General features: G+C 44.8%; 1 protein-coding gene across 1 annotated transcript; it reads left to right on the top strand.

Annotated features, from left to right (window-relative positions):
- Positions 1-2,160: 2,160 nt before the first annotated feature.
- Positions 2,161-6,608, top strand: LOC131416504 (acrosin-like). Its single transcript, XM_058559188.1, has 4 exons — positions 2,161-2,237; positions 3,279-3,485; positions 3,719-4,002; positions 6,556-6,608. The coding sequence occupies exons 1-4, from the start codon at positions 2,161-2,163 to the stop codon at positions 6,606-6,608; spliced, it is 621 nt and encodes a 206-aa protein (XP_058415171.1).
- The last annotated feature ends 9,481 nt before the right edge of the window (positions 6,609-16,089 follow it).

Raw genomic sequence — 16,089 nt, 5'->3', positions numbered from 1 at the left:
CTCCTTACACTCAAGTAGAGGAGAGGGAGACCTCCTGACATGCAGGTAGCAGAGATAAAAATCTCATGATACTCAAAGAGTTTATATTATTGAGAACTGATTGCATTCACCTAGGGGAAATAAAACCTGTTCCTTCGCAGGAAGGGAAATAATGCACATCAAAACTCAAGTAAGTTAAATCATCCTGCCCCTCATTGCGGGGAATAAGGCCTTGTCGCTCCCTGGTAAACAAAGATGAGATGTCCTGGCCTAGTAATAGGAGAGACAAGACCTTCTGTCCTGCAGAGAGAGCAGATGTGGGGACTCTCATGTAGAGAAAATGATAGCTTCCTGACAATCAGGTATGTGAGATGAGGTCTCTGGACACTCCTCTAGAGGAAATGACATGTCCTGACAATTAGGTAGAAGAGAGAGAAATGCCTGGCACCCAGGTAGGGAAAGTAAGACCCTGACACTTAAATAGGGGAAATGATACATGCTTATACTAAAGTAGGGGAGATGAGACCTATTGGCCACTTAGAGAGAAGAAATGGAACCTCCAGACATAGCAGAAGAGATGAGGCCTGGCAGATAGAGATGAGATCTCCTGACACACAGGTGGAGAAGATGAAACATTGTGACACTCAGGTAGCGCATATAAGACTTGCTTGCACTCAAATAGAAGATAGGAGATTTCATGACCCTCAGGTAGGGGAGGTGAGAACTTCAGACACTTGTATAGAGTAGAGGAGACTCAGGTAGAGAAGATAAAAGCTCATGACATTCAGGTAGGGAGATGAGACTATACTCAAGTAGGGTTGGGAGACTTCCAGCAGTCAGTGGGGGACGTGAGAATTCCTGACACTCCAGAATGGCAGGTGAAAGCTGAGAGAACTCATATGGGTGAGATGCAACCTCTTGACATTCAGGTAGAGGATATAAGACCTCTTGGTTCTCATAGAAGATGGAAGAGAGTGACACTCATGTAGTGGAGATGTGGCCTTTGGCCCTGATGTGGAAGGACAGAGACATGCTCACATTCAGGGAGAGGAGATGATAGCTCCGTGATACTCAGGTAAGACACACGAGACCTACGGGATATTCAGTTGAGGGGGATGTGACCTCTTGAAAGTTAGATGAGAGAGTCTGACGTTCAGTTAGAGAAGATACTCATGTAGAGGAGTCAAGATTGTGTGACAATCTGAAAACTCCTAACACTCAGGAAGAGGACACGAGGTGTCCTGCACTCATGTAGGAGAGGTGGGACCTTGTGAGACTCACATAGGTGGGGTGCAACCTCTTGACACTCAGATAGGCTAGTTGAGACCTCACACTCAGGTAGAGGAGGTAAGACTGGCCTTCATGCAGGAAGAGCTGTGACCTCCTCACTCACAGGGGAGGTGATACATCTTAACATTAAGGTATGTGAGGTGAGCATCTGTCATACTCTGGCAGGTAAGAGGCTGCCTCCTGAGAATCAGAAGAGATGATACTTTATGATATTCAGGTAACTGTGATAAGAATTCCTAACACTCAAGTATAGAAGACAACACCTTGCTGCATGTAGGTCCTGGAGAGGAGACCTGGACACAAGTAGAAAATATGAGACCATGTGATACTCAGCAGTGGACAGGGAGGTGGGCTTTGTAGTCCTAAAGTAGGGAAATTCAAAATGGCTCTTTGAAAAGTGTGCTAATGGCATACACTTGGAAGAGGGAAAGACAATTTGCCCCACACAGTATTAAGGGTCTATCAATCTGTCGAGCCTGGCTCCCTTTAACTGCTGACACACTGTACCATTTTGTCACAGAGGTACTGAGCTGTCCCTTAATCCATGAGTTGGAATAGGGACTGTGGTTACAGCTTGCGTGAGGGGCACACCCTGAACCTCACAAAGCTAGAACCTGAGATGATGTGGGACCTTGGAAGAGTAACCGGGAATGAAGATCCTGGCCTTGGGGAGAAGAGAGGGGGCTGCATATGAGCCCCCATCACCCCAGGGGTGGGCGGAGCCTGTGCAGGAAGTCGGGAAGTCACTTCAGCATGAACCAATGAGGCTGAAGGGCTCCTGCCTGGCCTGACTGCTGGGAGGTAGAGGTGGGAGCTCCTCCTGCTGATTGGTCAGGAGGCTACGGAGTTTTGTGAGGTCACTGGGCTTCCAGGCCGTGCTGGGACGAGAGTATGGTAGAGATACTGCCACCTGCTGTTCTGCTGGTGTTGACAGTGTCTGTGGTCGCCAACGATAACACAAAGTGTTAGTAAGTGTCAGTGACACCTTGGTGTGTGTGGGGGTGTCTTCTGAATAGCAGTCCCCCCGCCCAAGACTCCCTCTCTCCAGGGCTAGGGAGGAGGCGAAGCTTGGGCCTTAGCAGTGCCCTGGGTCTCACAGCTCCTGTGACCCACATCTCCAACTCAGACCCTCCCTGCTCCCAGCATCATCAGCCCATAGCCCCCAGGGCCCCAGCTGTCCATGGTTTCCTGCTGGGACAAACCCCTCAACTCCTAGGGCTCTTATAGCACACAGATCTGTGTCCCCTTCTCACCCAGTAACTGACCTCACTGCCTCTGGAACATCAAGTCTTGATTCTCAGGAGTCCCTGGCCTCCCACAGATACTGAAATGCCCCAACCTGCGGCTGACCCCACAGGCCCCAGGGTATCATCAGGCCGTACCCGTAGTACTTCCACTCCACCTGTAGACTCCCACAGACCCCAAGGTACCCACAGTGCCAACAACTCCCAAACTGTTATGGCCTCTCACCAGAGACACAGTTCCCAGAACTTCCACCTCCGGAACCCCACTGGTCCCAGTGAGCCTCTGCACACTTGGGGGCCACTGTATCTGCCTATGGCTACTCTGTCTCCTCTTGTCGCTGTCCAACCCAACACTGCAGCCCCAAGACTGCCTTAGTCTCCCACCCAAGACTGGCTCTGAAGACCTCAGGCCTTACATCCCTCTACCCCCACCTTTAGCCTCCCCCTCTGTCCAGGGATCTGCCATACGTCTAGGGCCCTTACAGTCTGTCCTGGCTGCCTGTGGCCCCCTCTTTCCCCACTTTGTGACTACACTCACAAGACCCAAGAAATCACGCCGCTCAAAACCATTTCCTGAAGCCTGCGGCTTCCTGCCTCATCACAGTCCCCACAGCACTGCTCCTCAGCAGGTCCCCCTTTGATTCCACACACTCCAGGCTGCCCCTACTTTTACCAACCCCATATCCCTGCCTCCCCCAGGTTTGGAAGTACAAGAACAGGCTGTGCCTGTTCCTGGTTTGAACTGTGCCCATGGTCTCTCCTCAGTGGCCCCTGTGGGTTACGGTTCAGGCAGAACCTACAAGGGAGCATCCGCATCATCGGAGGGCAGAATGCGGCGCTCGGGGCCTGGCCCTGGATGGTCAGCCTCCAGGTCTCCTCTTACCACAACAACCAGAGGTATCATGCCTGCAGAGGCAGCTTGCTGAACTCCCACTGGCTGGTGACTGCTGCTCACTGCTTCAGGAACAAAAAGTACGTGTGGGGGCACGTGGAGGGAGGTCTTCAGAAAGGCTCTTCTCAGAAGGGGACCTTCTCCAGGGGTGTCTGTGCAGAGTCTCCCTGGGGCTCTGGGCCTTGTGGCAGCCAGACCCTAAGTGGGTTGACCCAGACCCTTGCTGGGGGAGGCTCTGAGGGTCACAGTTACCAGAGACTTGTGTCCAGCCAGTCCACAGTGAGAATGCCCTGGCTTACCTCTGTGCCCACAGAAGAGTATATGACTGGAGACTGATTTTTGGAGCAAGGGAAATTGAGTATGGGAGCAATAAGCCAGTGAAGCCACCTCTGCTGGAGAGACGTGTCAAGCAAATCATCATTCATGAAAAATATTCCCCTCATTCAGAGGCAAACGACATCGCTCTCTTGAAGATCACCCCTCCTGTTCCATGTGGGCACTTCATTGGACCAGCCTGCCTGCCCCAATTTAGGGCAGGCCCACCCAGAGTTCCTCAGACCTGCTGGCTGGCTGGCTGGGGATTCTTAAATGAGAATGGTGAGTATGGAAGGGGCTCCCAAGGGGGGACACTGCTTGCCATTCCGTTGATGGTCTTTGAGGTGAGGGGTAATATGTTGATGCCTAGCTGAGCAACTCAGTTATCATCACAGTGCTGTGAGTAGAGCCTGTCACTGTCCCCTCTTACAGCTGGAGAGACAGAGTGAGAATTGAGTTCATTGTCCAGGGCCACACAACTGGTGACTAGTGTGGCCATTGAAGAGAAGGCTGAGCAGCAGCAGGCACAGGGAAAACCTTGGCATTTTTAGAAAGGGGTCAAAGCTGTGTCTGTATTTGGGGCCTGGAGCCCCCAGTGCTGCGTTCTGAAAATGGGGAACATACCCTGAACCAACACTTGGAGAAGAGCTCTAGATGGGGTTTTGTGGCTTTGGGCCCATCCCTTTCCTTCTCTGGGCCTGAGTTTCCCCACTGTGAGTGGAAGAGCCAGATCACATGGTCCCCCAGCTCTGAGCTTCCAGAGCCCAGTCCTCCTGCTCCCAGTGCCATCTCTGCTCCCTGCCCTTGGCCGTAATAGCACCTAAATCTGTCCTACCCTTCAGAGTTACTTCAAGTTTTCTCTGTAGACTGAGGTTTTCTGCAGGTCAGCAGTGGGCAGCAAGGTTTTGCCACTAGGGCAAGACCAAGTCAGATAGACCTCTGGCTGTGAGTTATCCTTTCAGCTTTCCATAGGTGGTCGCATGAACTTCTACCCAGTCACATTAGGGATGTGAAGATACGACTGAAATTAATTTAGCTCTCAGTCTCTTCTGTTCCTTGATAATGGAATTCAAGGCAATTCCATCTTTTGGAGTTTAAAACTCAGCCTTTTTTAGTAACAACAACTCAGTAATTTCAGGATTCTTCCCTTAACTCTTCTTCCCCTCTCTCAAAGGTTGATCTAAATCTCTGATAGGGTTGCCATCTCTGCTGTCCGGATGCCCTTGCTTTCACTGGCCTTTGCTGACCCGACCTTCCCTCCCTGGCCTGGGGTGTCAACCTCTGTCCGGCTGTTGATGGCCATGCCTCTTCCGTGGCCTCTAGAGCTAGTACACACGCTCTGTCCCACCCCCTGGCCTGCCCCACTCTGCCCACCCGTATGACCACGTCCACAGCTTTTGGGGGTTCTTGCAGTTCCTGGGAGGCTGATCTCAGGGCTCCCATCTAGATGACACACGCCCACCCCCACCTTTGCTATCCTATTGCTCAGGAGGAATGCAGGCTCCCAGCTACACCCTGGACATCATGCAAGACCTCTTTTGTTCTAGAATCCCCCTAAACTTGATGGGATTTCAATCATTTTTTTTTTGATGAACACATCCCCCACCCCTAAGGCCAAGTTTTAAAGAAACCCCCAGGCTCCACACTCCTGGGACAGTCCTTCAGACCTTCCTTTTTCTTCCTCCTCCTTGAACTCATATGCTTTGGGGCTGGAAGAGCCTTCTAGGGGAGTCCTCCTCCTTTTCCATTGAACTTTGAGTTCCGGCAGGTTTTTTAGCATTTGTCATGTAAAGCCAAGGTGTTGGGATTGAGAAAACCCTTTTCTGTTTCAGGACACCTGGCTTTTAACAATGAAACCCATGGCTTTCAAGACTATAGGCTCTGCCACAGACTGAACAGGTCACCTTCATGGCTGACAAGCCAGGCTTGTCGTCGCTGTTATTTCAGGTCACCCCCACCTCAAGGGCAGTGCATATACAAAACTCTCACCACTGCTCAGGTGGCGAGGAAGCCGGGACTAGCGGGATTGGAGACAGAATCCGGGCCCTGCACACATGCATCCAGCAGCCATCACCCGGTACCTGCTGTGTGCCTGGCCTGACCCTCTGTGTGCTCCTGACTCCCCACATGGCCTGCAGAGTCATGTCCCAGGTCTGCCCCTCCATCAGGTCTGAGTACTGCAGACAATGTTCCCACCCACCCACTAGGCCTGGCTGGGCTGTGGGTGCTGCTGTGTTTGGGACCCTTCTGTCTGTGGGACCACTTGATGAAGAGGGGACAGCTGCATCGGTTCTCGGGCTGTAAGTCAGATGCAATGTTGGCTGCTCGAGCTACAGTCTAGGCTGGGCATTTGTTAACTCAAAGGTTGTGATAGAGCGTCTGGGGCTGTAAAGGACGTTCTGACTTGGCTTCAGGGGTCATTTCAACCACCCATGCCTAATACCTCCCCAAGCACTTTCTTTTGCCAAGCGACTACAGCAACTCATAGAGACCTTGAAGGGGAAGACCTTTTGAAATGCAAAGGGCTATTATGAAATGGAGACCACAGATCTCCCAGAACTGACTGCCTCCTCCTGATCTGACCTGATTCTCAATGGACCCAGTGAAAAAAAAGATTAAATAAATAAATAAATACACGCGTGAGTGCACGTGTGCGCGCGCGCGCACACACACACACACACACACACACACACACAAAGAGATCCTCTCTGGACTTCTTCCTATCTGCCCTCCCCAATTCAATCCAAACCCTCCCCCATTAAATCTACCCTCCCTCCTTCACCCTCCAACAAGGTGGAATTGCTTGTACATTAATGTCAATTGTGTTTTTTTCAGTCGTGATTTTTAAAACCAGAACAAGGCAAGCTGTGGCCGTAGGCCAGATATGATCCTTATTTCATACTTAGTGTCTGCATGTTGAATCAACGTGGGTGGGCCCTGAAGCAGCTCCTGTGAGGTGAGCTGACTGGGAAGGAAGGGGTGTGGGTCCAAGTCTACTGAGGCCATGCCCTCCTGTTGGTTTGAAGAGTCAGACCCATGAGAGGATGCTGTATGGAAGTTTGGGTTCCCAGAACATACAGGATAACAGGCGACTGAGCAGGCCAAACAACAAATGTCCACCACAAAACAATTTTGCTTGTGGCTCTGGTGGCAGATTGAACACCTTCTGTTCAAGTTCATTATTGGCCTATAGTTAACCCTTACTGATTCCTGGGTTCAAGAAAATTAGGAAATTTATTATTTGGCAAAGCTTTCCAGGCATAGCAATGGGGGTACTTTTTGGATGCCCCTGAGGGAGCTTTTAGTGGCTTCCTTACCATTCAAGATCTTCACTGCAAGAAACAGAAACCTATTTGAACCATTTAAGTGTGGAGGGGAAATTTATGTATTATAAGGATACAAAGATGTCACACAGAACCAGTGGGAAGGGCCAGTAGCAGACACCAAGAATGGTGAGGAGCCTGGTGAGGAATGACCCTAGTCTGAAGTTTTTGTAGAGTGGCCGCCTGATGCTCAGTCTACGTGGCCAACCCATCCCACACCACCCCACGCCAGAGTCTGCCCTCAACCAGAACTTCTCATCTGTTTGCAAATTCCCAGTCTGATCAGGGCTTAAACCAAACTTTTCTGCTGGATTAACCCCTTGTGGGATTAAAGATGGCAGACCCCGGAAAGAAAACACCCTGGCTCCTGGCTGAGCAGTTGCTGCGTTGAGCATCCACTCTCATATCTGTTCACCAAACTGCTTGTGCGTGCGTCAAACGCAAGATGGTCCTGTGCTCTGGTTGCAAAGACAGATGGCAGAGAGAAAGTGCAGGAGCATGAGGGAGGAACCCTGGGTGAGAAGGCCTAAGGGACCAGTCCTTTTCCTGCTGGGGCTGGAACATGGACAGATGAAGCAGCCTTGAGTCTTTGTTTTCAGGAATCATTGATTTGCCTGGGTTCAAACAAATCCCTTGCTCTACCCGTGATCAGCTATGTGGCCTTGGGAAGATGGCCAGAGGGTTGTGTGATGATGAAATGAGGAGAGATACGAAGCATTCAGAGCAGAGCTTGATACACTGTAAATGCCAATAAATGTGGGCTGTTATTAGAGCCAACTGGTGATGAGATGCTGCTGGATAACCTTATGCTTATCTGCAAGGGACACTTTGGTGCACAGTTTCTCCACTTATGACCCCTGAAATGCTTAGGCCACATAGGACGGCTTGCATTTGGCCTGACTGGCCCACGGCTCTGTAAGTGTAGCAACATTTGATTAAATTAAAAAAACAAATTCTGGGGCCGGCCCAGTGGCACAAGCGGTTAAGTGCGCGCGCTCCTCTGCGGCGGCCCGGGGTTCGCCAATTCGGATCCCGGGTGCGCACCGACACACCGCTTGTCAAGCCATGCTGTGGCAGCGTACCATATAAAGTGGAGCAAGATGGGCATGGATGTTAGCCCAGGGCCAGTCTTCCTCAGCCAAAAAGAGGAGAATTGGCAGATGTTAGCTCAGGCCTGATCTTCCTCAAAAACAAAAACAAAAACAAAAACAAATTCTATCTGCCTTCCTAAGAGCTAGGATTGCTAAAATTGGAGGTGGCCTGATTATTCATTTTGTTGCCTTTGGTCTGTCTCTTCTAAAGCCAGTTTCTTAATCTCGCTACTGGGTATATAATCTTTGTGCCCTGGTGCCAGACATTAGTCAGCCTCTAAATACTGAACAAAACTCAGTGTCTTGGTCACAGAGCAAGACAGAAGCCAAGTTACAGGCCGCATGGTCCAAAGAGCAGAAACAGTAATGGCAGCAGCCAGGACTTGCTGTCACCCTCGCTGGGCAGTCCTGGACGCTGAGCCAGAGCCAGACCAGGTGGGCTTGCAGGTGGGAGTAGTGGGGCAAGGCGTGCTCAGGCTGGGGAGTAGGGGTGGGCACAGAGGGATTGCGGACAAGTGGTGGAGGAGCTACAGTACCAGCGGTTTCCTCCCACCTGCAGATCCTTCATCCCTTCTCTCCTGAGCCCTCTGGGTCCAGAATGAATTCTCCTGGCACTCTCTCTCCTGTTACGTGTTCAAACCCCTGTCCTTGGTTTATGTCTTCTCATTGAGGTGGAAAATCTTGCCCCAGGCCTGTCATCTGTAGCTGACGCTTGGGTCTCCTTCCTGGAGAGACAGGGCCTACACTCAAGGAACACTCTGATAAGGAGGCTGTAGATGGGGTGGAGCCTGCAGACTCCAAGCAATGGTTTCTTGTAGACCTTCTGGAAACTTCCCACGCACCTGAATATATTTATACATAATCTGATCCCCTTCTTATTTTTTACTGTTCATACTACCTATGACTTCCTTTTTCATTTAGCAAATATAGAGGTATTTCCATATCAGCACATGCAGACCCACCTTCTCTAAATTGTGTTCCAAAGTAGGGATATTTATGAGAAATAGTGCCACGCTTCCTTCCTAGAAGGGAATATCTAGTTTTCCAATTTAGCCTTCCCTCAATGTGCCCATTCCCCACATCTAAGTCAACGCTGGGTCATATCAAATTCATCAGTCTTTGCCAATCTAATAGATGTTCTAATGTTCTTTTTTTTTTCTGTGAGGAAGATCAGCCCTGAGCTAACATTCGATGTCAATCCTCCTCTTTTTGTTTGGCTGAGGAAGATGGGCCCTGAGCTAGCATCCGTGCCCATCTTCCTCTACTTTTTATATGGGATGCCGCCACAGCATGGCTTGACAAGTGGTGTGTGTCGTGCCCGGCCTGCTGCAGTGGAGCGTGCACACTTAACCGCTTGCGCCACCAGGCTGGCCCCTAATTTTCATTTTTAAAACAATGAATGAAGTTGTTTATGAGGGAAGTGAGAGTCTTTTTTTTAATTGAGGTAACATTGGTTTATAACATCATATAAATTTCAGGTGTACATCATTATATTTTGATTTCTGTGTAGATTACATCGTGTTCACCACCCAAAGATTAATTACCATCCATCACCATACACATGTGTGAGTCACCCCTTTCACCCTCCTCTCTCCCCCCTTTCCCTCTGGTAACCACCAATCCAATCTCTGTCTCTATGTGTGTGTTTGTTATTGTCTTTATCTTCTATTTATGAGTGAGATCATATGGTATTTGACTTTCTCCTGCTGACTTATTTCGCTTAGCATAATACCTTCAAGATCCATCTGTGTCATTGCAAATGACAAGATTTCGTCTTTTTTATGGCTGAGTAGTATTCCATTGTGTATATGTACCACATCTTCTTTATCCATTCGTCCCTTGATGGGCACCTAGGTTGCTTCCAAGTCTTGGCTATTGTAAGTAATGCTGCAGTGAACATAGGGGTGCATATATCTTTACACATTCATGATTTCATGTTCTTTGGATAAATACCCAACAGTGGAATAGCTGGATCGTATGGTAGTTCTATTCTTAATTTTTTGAGGAATCTCCATACCGTGTTCCCTAGTGGCTGCACCAGTTTGCACTCCCACCAGCGGAGTGTGAGAGTTCCCTTTTCTCCACATCCTCTCCAACATTGGTCATTTCTTGTCTTGTTAACTATAGCCATTCTGATGGATGTGAGGTGATCTCTCATTGTAGTTTTGATTTGCATTTCCCTAATAATTAATGATATTGAACATTTTCATGTGTCTGTTGGCATCTGTATATCTTCTTTGGAAAAACATCTGTTCAGATCTTTTGCCCATTTTTTAATCGGGTTGTTAGTTTTTTTGTTGTTGTTGAGATATATGAGTTCTTTATATATTTTGGAGATTAACCCCTTATCAGATATATGGTTTGCAATTATCTTCTCCCAACTGTTAGGTTGTCTTTTTGTTTTGTTGATGGTTTCCTTTGCTGTGCAGAAGCTTTTTAGTTTGATATAGTCCAATTTGTTTATTTTTTCTGTTGTTTCCCTTGCCTGGTCAGACATGGTATTTGAAAATATGCTGCTAAGACCAATGTCAAAGAGCATACTGCCTATGTTTTCTTCTAGAATTTTTTTGGTTTCAGGTCTTACACTCAAGTCTTTAATCCATTTTGAGTTAATTTTTGTGTATAGTTTAAGATAGTGGTCTACTTTCATTCTTTTGCATGTGGCTGTCCAGTTTTCCCAACACCATTTATTGAAGAGACTTTCCTTTCTCCATTGCATGTTCTTGGCTCCCTTGTTGAAAATTAGCTGTCCACAGATGTGTGGGTTTATTTCTGGGCTCTCAATTCTGTTCCATTGATCTGTGTATCTGTTTTTGTGCCAGTACCGTGTTGTTTTAATTACTATAGCTTTGTAATGTATTTTGAAATCAGGGAGTGTAATACCTCCAGCTTTGTTCTTTTTTCTCGGGATTCCTTTGGCTACTCAGGGTCTTTTGTTGTTCTATATAAATTTTAGGATTCTTTGTTCTATTTCTGTGAAAAATGTTTGATAGGGATTGCATTGAATCTGTAGATTGCTTTAGGAAGTATGGACATTTTAACTATGTTAATTCTCCCAATCCAAGAGCACGGAGTATCTTTCCATCTTTTTCAATTTCTTTCAGCAATGTTTTGTAGTTTTCAGTGTACTGGTCTTTCACCTCTTTGGTTAAATTTATTCCTAGGTATTTTATTCTTTTTGTTGCAATTGTAAATGGGATCGTATTCTTAGTTTCTCTTTCTGCTACTTCGTCGTTAGTGTATAGAAACACAACTGATTTTTGTATGTTGATTTTTTGTCCTGCAAATTTACTGTATTAATTTATTATTTCTTTTTTGTGTGTGTGAGGAAGATCAGCCCTGAGCTAACATCTGCCAATCCTCCTCTTTTTTTTTTTGCTGAGGAAGACTGGCCCTGGGCTAACATCCGTGCCCATCTTCCTCCACTTTGTATGGGACGCCGCCACAGCATGGCTTGCCAAGCGGTGTGTTGGTGCGTGCCTGGGATCCGAACCGGTGAACCCTGGGCCACCACAGTGGAGCACGCACTTAACCGCTTGCACCACCGGGCTGGCCCCTCATTTGTTATTTCTAAAAGTCTTTTGGTGGATTCTTTAGGGTTTTCTATATATAAAATCATGCCATCTGCAAATAGTGACAGTTTCACTTCTTTCTTTCCAATTTGGATCCCTTTTATTTCTTTTTCTTGCCTGATTGCTCTGGCTAGGACTTCCAATACTATGTTAAATGAGAGTGGCGAAAGTGGGCATCCTTGTCTGGTTCCTGTTCTTAGAAGGACAGCTTTCAGTTTTTCTCCATTGAGTATGATATTAGCTGTGGGTTTGTCATGTATGGCTTTTATTATGTTGAGGTACTTTCCTTCTATACCCATTTTATTGAGAGTTTTTATCATAAATAGATGTTGTATCTTGTCAAATGTTTTCTCTGCATCTATTGAGATGATCATGTGATTTTTATTCTTCATTTTATTAATGTGGTGTATCACGTTGATTGATTTTCAGATGTTGAACCATCCCTGCGTCCCACGTGGTCTTTGTATGTATTGTATGTATTTAATACATACAAAGATATATGTATTAAAAATGATACATGTTTTTAATGTATTGTTGTATTCAATTTGCTAGTATTTTGTTGAGGATTTTTGCAACGATGTTCATCAGTGATATTGGCCTGTATTTTTCTTTTTTTGTGTTGTACTTGTCTGGTTTTAGTATCGGGGTAGTGTTGGCCTCGTAGAATGAGTCAGAAAGCTTCCCATCCTCTTCAATTTTTTGGAAGCATTTGAGAAGGATAGGTATTAAGTCTTCTTTGAATGTTTGGTAGAATTCACCAGGGAAGCTGTCTGGTCCTTGACTTTTATTTTTGGGAGGTTTTTGATTACTTTTTCGATCTCCCTACTGGTGATTGGTCTATTCAAGTTCTCTATTTCTTCTTGATTCAGTTTCGGAAGCTTGTATGATTCAAAGAATTTATCTATTTCTTCTAGATTATCCAATTTGTTGGCATATTGCTTTTTGTAGTATTCTCTTATAATCTTTTACATTTCTGAGGTGTCTATCATAATTTATCCTCTTTCATTTCTGATTTTATTTATTTGAGCCTTCTCTCTTTTTTCTTGGTGATTCTAGCTAAAGGTTTGTCAATTTTGTTTATCTTTTCAAAGAACCAGCTCTTCGTTTCATTGATTTTTTTCTATTGTTTTTTCTAGTCTCTATTTCATTTATTTCTGCTATGTTTTTTTATTATTTCCTTCCTTCTACTGATTTTGGGCTTTGTTTTTTCTTCTTTTTCTAGCTCCTTTAACTACACAGTTAGATTGTTTATTTGAGATTTTTCTTGTTTGTTGAAGTAGGCCTGTGTTGCTATAAACTTCCCTCTTAGAACCACTTTTGCTGTATCTCATAAATTTTGGCATGTTGTATCTTCATTTTCATTTGTCCCCAGGTGTTTTTTGACTTCTTCATTGACCCAATTGTTGTTCAGTAACATTTTGTTTAATCTCCACATATTATGGCTTTTCCGATTTTCTTCCTGTAGTTGATTTCTGGTTTCATACCGTTGTGGTCAGAAAAGATGCTTGGTATTATTTCAATCTTCTTAAATTTATTGAGACTTGTTTCGTGGCCTAATATGTGGTCTATGCTAGAGAATATTTCATGTGCATTTTAAAAGAATGTGTATTCTGTGGTTTTTGGGTGGAATGTTCTGTATATATCTAGTAAGTCCATCTGGTCTAATATGTCACTTAAGGCCAATGTTTCCTTGTTGATCTTCTGTTTGGATGATCTATCCATTGGTATAAGTGGAGTGTTAAAGTCCCTTACTATTATTGTGTTACTGTTTATTTTACCTTTTATGTCTGTTAATAATTGCTTTATATATTTAGGTGCTCCTATGTTGGGTGCATAGATATTTACAAGTGTTAGATCCTCTTGTTGGATTGTTCACTTTATCATTATGTAGTGCCCTTCTTTGTCTCTTGTTACAGTTTTGTTTTAAAGTCTATTTTGTCTGGTATAAGTATTGCTACCCCAGCTTTCTTTTCATTGCCGTTTGCATGGAGTATCTTTTTCCATCCCTTCACTTTCAGTTTGTGAGTGTCTTTAGGTCTGAAGTGTGTCTCTTGTATGCAGCATATATATGGGTCTTGTTTTTTTATCCAAACAGCCACCCTAAATCTTTTGATTGGAACATTTAGTCCATTGACATTTAAAGTAGCTATTGATAAGTATGTACTTATTGCCATTTTGTTACTTTTTTATGGGTGTTTTAGTAGTTCTTTTCTGTTCTTCTCTTCTTCTCTTGCTCTCTTCCCTTGTGGTTTGATGGCTTTCTTTAGTATTGTGTTTGGCTTCCTTTCTGAAACGAAAGTCTTTGATCTGCCTTCATGTCCCTGTGGATATTCTAACCCTGAAAACAGCTCACAGATCCTGGAGCAGATTCTCCTGCACACAGGACAGGAGGAACAGAGAATAAATGGACAAGCTCTCCAGTGACCCAACACCAAAGGGCATCTAGGCATCTGAGGGACATGCTCACTATTTTCTTGTGGGATGGTTAGACAAATGGTAAGAATTTTTTAAAAATAGAATTCATAATGAATCTTATTGCCAGGAACAAAAACAGAAAATGATTTGACAGTGGCTAAAAGTACACATGGTAAAACTCTGACACCAGAAAACTGGGCATGTCAGGAAGATCAGATGTACCACAACGACACTTAGAGAGGTAGAAGTTCTCATTATGATTTTGATCAATATATGAAACCTTGTCATATTTTCAAGGAAAAAACTGATCCTAATGAATATAATTTTAGTAAATTTAAATGGAAGTGGAAAAAAATGGAGATAGTTCATCTTTAACGTGTAGAAAACTGATCAAGAAACAGAAGTTAGCTTAATGGGGTTTTCTGCAAAAACTATATTCTTGGTAAAGAATCATCAGTGACCTGCCTCTGGTCACTATAAATGAGGCTCAATTAATAACTTAAAACTTGGGCCAGCCCAGTGGCTTAGTGGTTAAGTGCACACGCTCCACTACTGACGGCCCGGGTTCGGATCCCGGGCGTGCACCGACGCATCACTTCTCCGGCCATGCTGAGGCCGCGTCCCACATACAGCAACTAGAAGGATGTGCAACTATGACATGCAACTATCTACTGGGGCTTTGGGGAAGAAAAAAAGGAGGAGGATTGGCAATAGATGTTAGCTCAGAGCCGGTCTTCCTCAGCAAAAAGAGGATTAGCATGGATGTTAGCTCAGGGCTGATCTCCCTCACAAAATAATAATAATAATAATAATAATAATAATAACAACTTAAAACTTATTAAACTATGTCAACAGCTTTTTCCTCTCCAGAGTAAAATGATCTTAATTTTTTGAACTTTTTTCTCAGAGGTCTTATTTTACAATCTATATTTTATTCCTTTTTATTTCTGCTATATCTCCTCCCGAGTTCCCCCAGGATCCTGAGACACAACATCATAGCAGGAGTTGAATTAGCAAAAGCAGTACTTTTCCTCACCTCCTAAAACTGGCCTCTTTTTAGTGATTGCTAATAAAGGAAAACAATGCATTCAGTACTGGCTCATCGTAATAACAAACACAAGTCAACAACTTGCCCACAGTCAGCTTATTCCCTGCTTTTAGGGTGATAGAAAGGTTTACCCTTAAGAATCATTTCCTGTCCCGCTTTACTGACCTTTCTATTGTTTGCTTATTTTTACTGTTTATTTCCCAAGTATGCTTTGATCTTTCTCCACTAATTCTTTCCTTTTCCCCAAAGCTCTAGAAAATCTCAGGTTTGATCTGCATGCTCAATGAGAAGTCATTCATTTCTGTGATATTATTCACAAAGAAAAAGCTAATCCAGAGCCAAGACTAAGACTCACTGGCCAGCACTGGCATCTCTCCTGGCTGGCTGGGGCTATCACTGAATTTATCCTGTGAGCAAGCGTGTAACCACTGTGTCAAGTTCACTCTAAGTATCATGCTCAGACAGACTCAAGAGCTTGGCTAGAATCAAACGATTCCTCAGTGTACACACTTCAGGAACATTTGTAAAATTTTGTTAATTTTAATTTTGGATGTTTAAGTTTTTGAGATAAGAATCCAAGCTTCAATAACTTTTCACCTTGATTAAGATGACTTAAGTGTATTATGTTAAAGCACTCAAATAAAACTGTTCTCTTCATATAGAATGACCATAATGACATGGCTTTAGTGATTATGAATGGGCTGTCATACCATTTTAGCTCCACTTTGTTCTTCAATCACTGAAACACAGATACTCAAGCCAAATATACATATTTTTCCTATATAGAGGATTGTTCATACCCCTTTGTAGAATATAGGCCATTTCCTAAATTCAATCTACATTCTTAAAAGCAAATAAAACAAAAAATTCTACACATTCCTTCTTCAGTGCAAAGCCTTTGAAAACAAACTCATTCAGAA

Source organism: Diceros bicornis, chromosome 17 (genome assembly GCF_020826845.1).
Source record: "Diceros bicornis minor isolate mBicDic1 chromosome 17, mDicBic1.mat.cur, whole genome shotgun sequence".
NCBI lineage: Eukaryota > Metazoa > Chordata > Mammalia > Perissodactyla > Rhinocerotidae > Diceros > Diceros bicornis.
The sequence above is the reverse complement of the archived record's forward strand: the minus strand, read 5'-3'. Positions and strand labels throughout refer to the sequence as shown.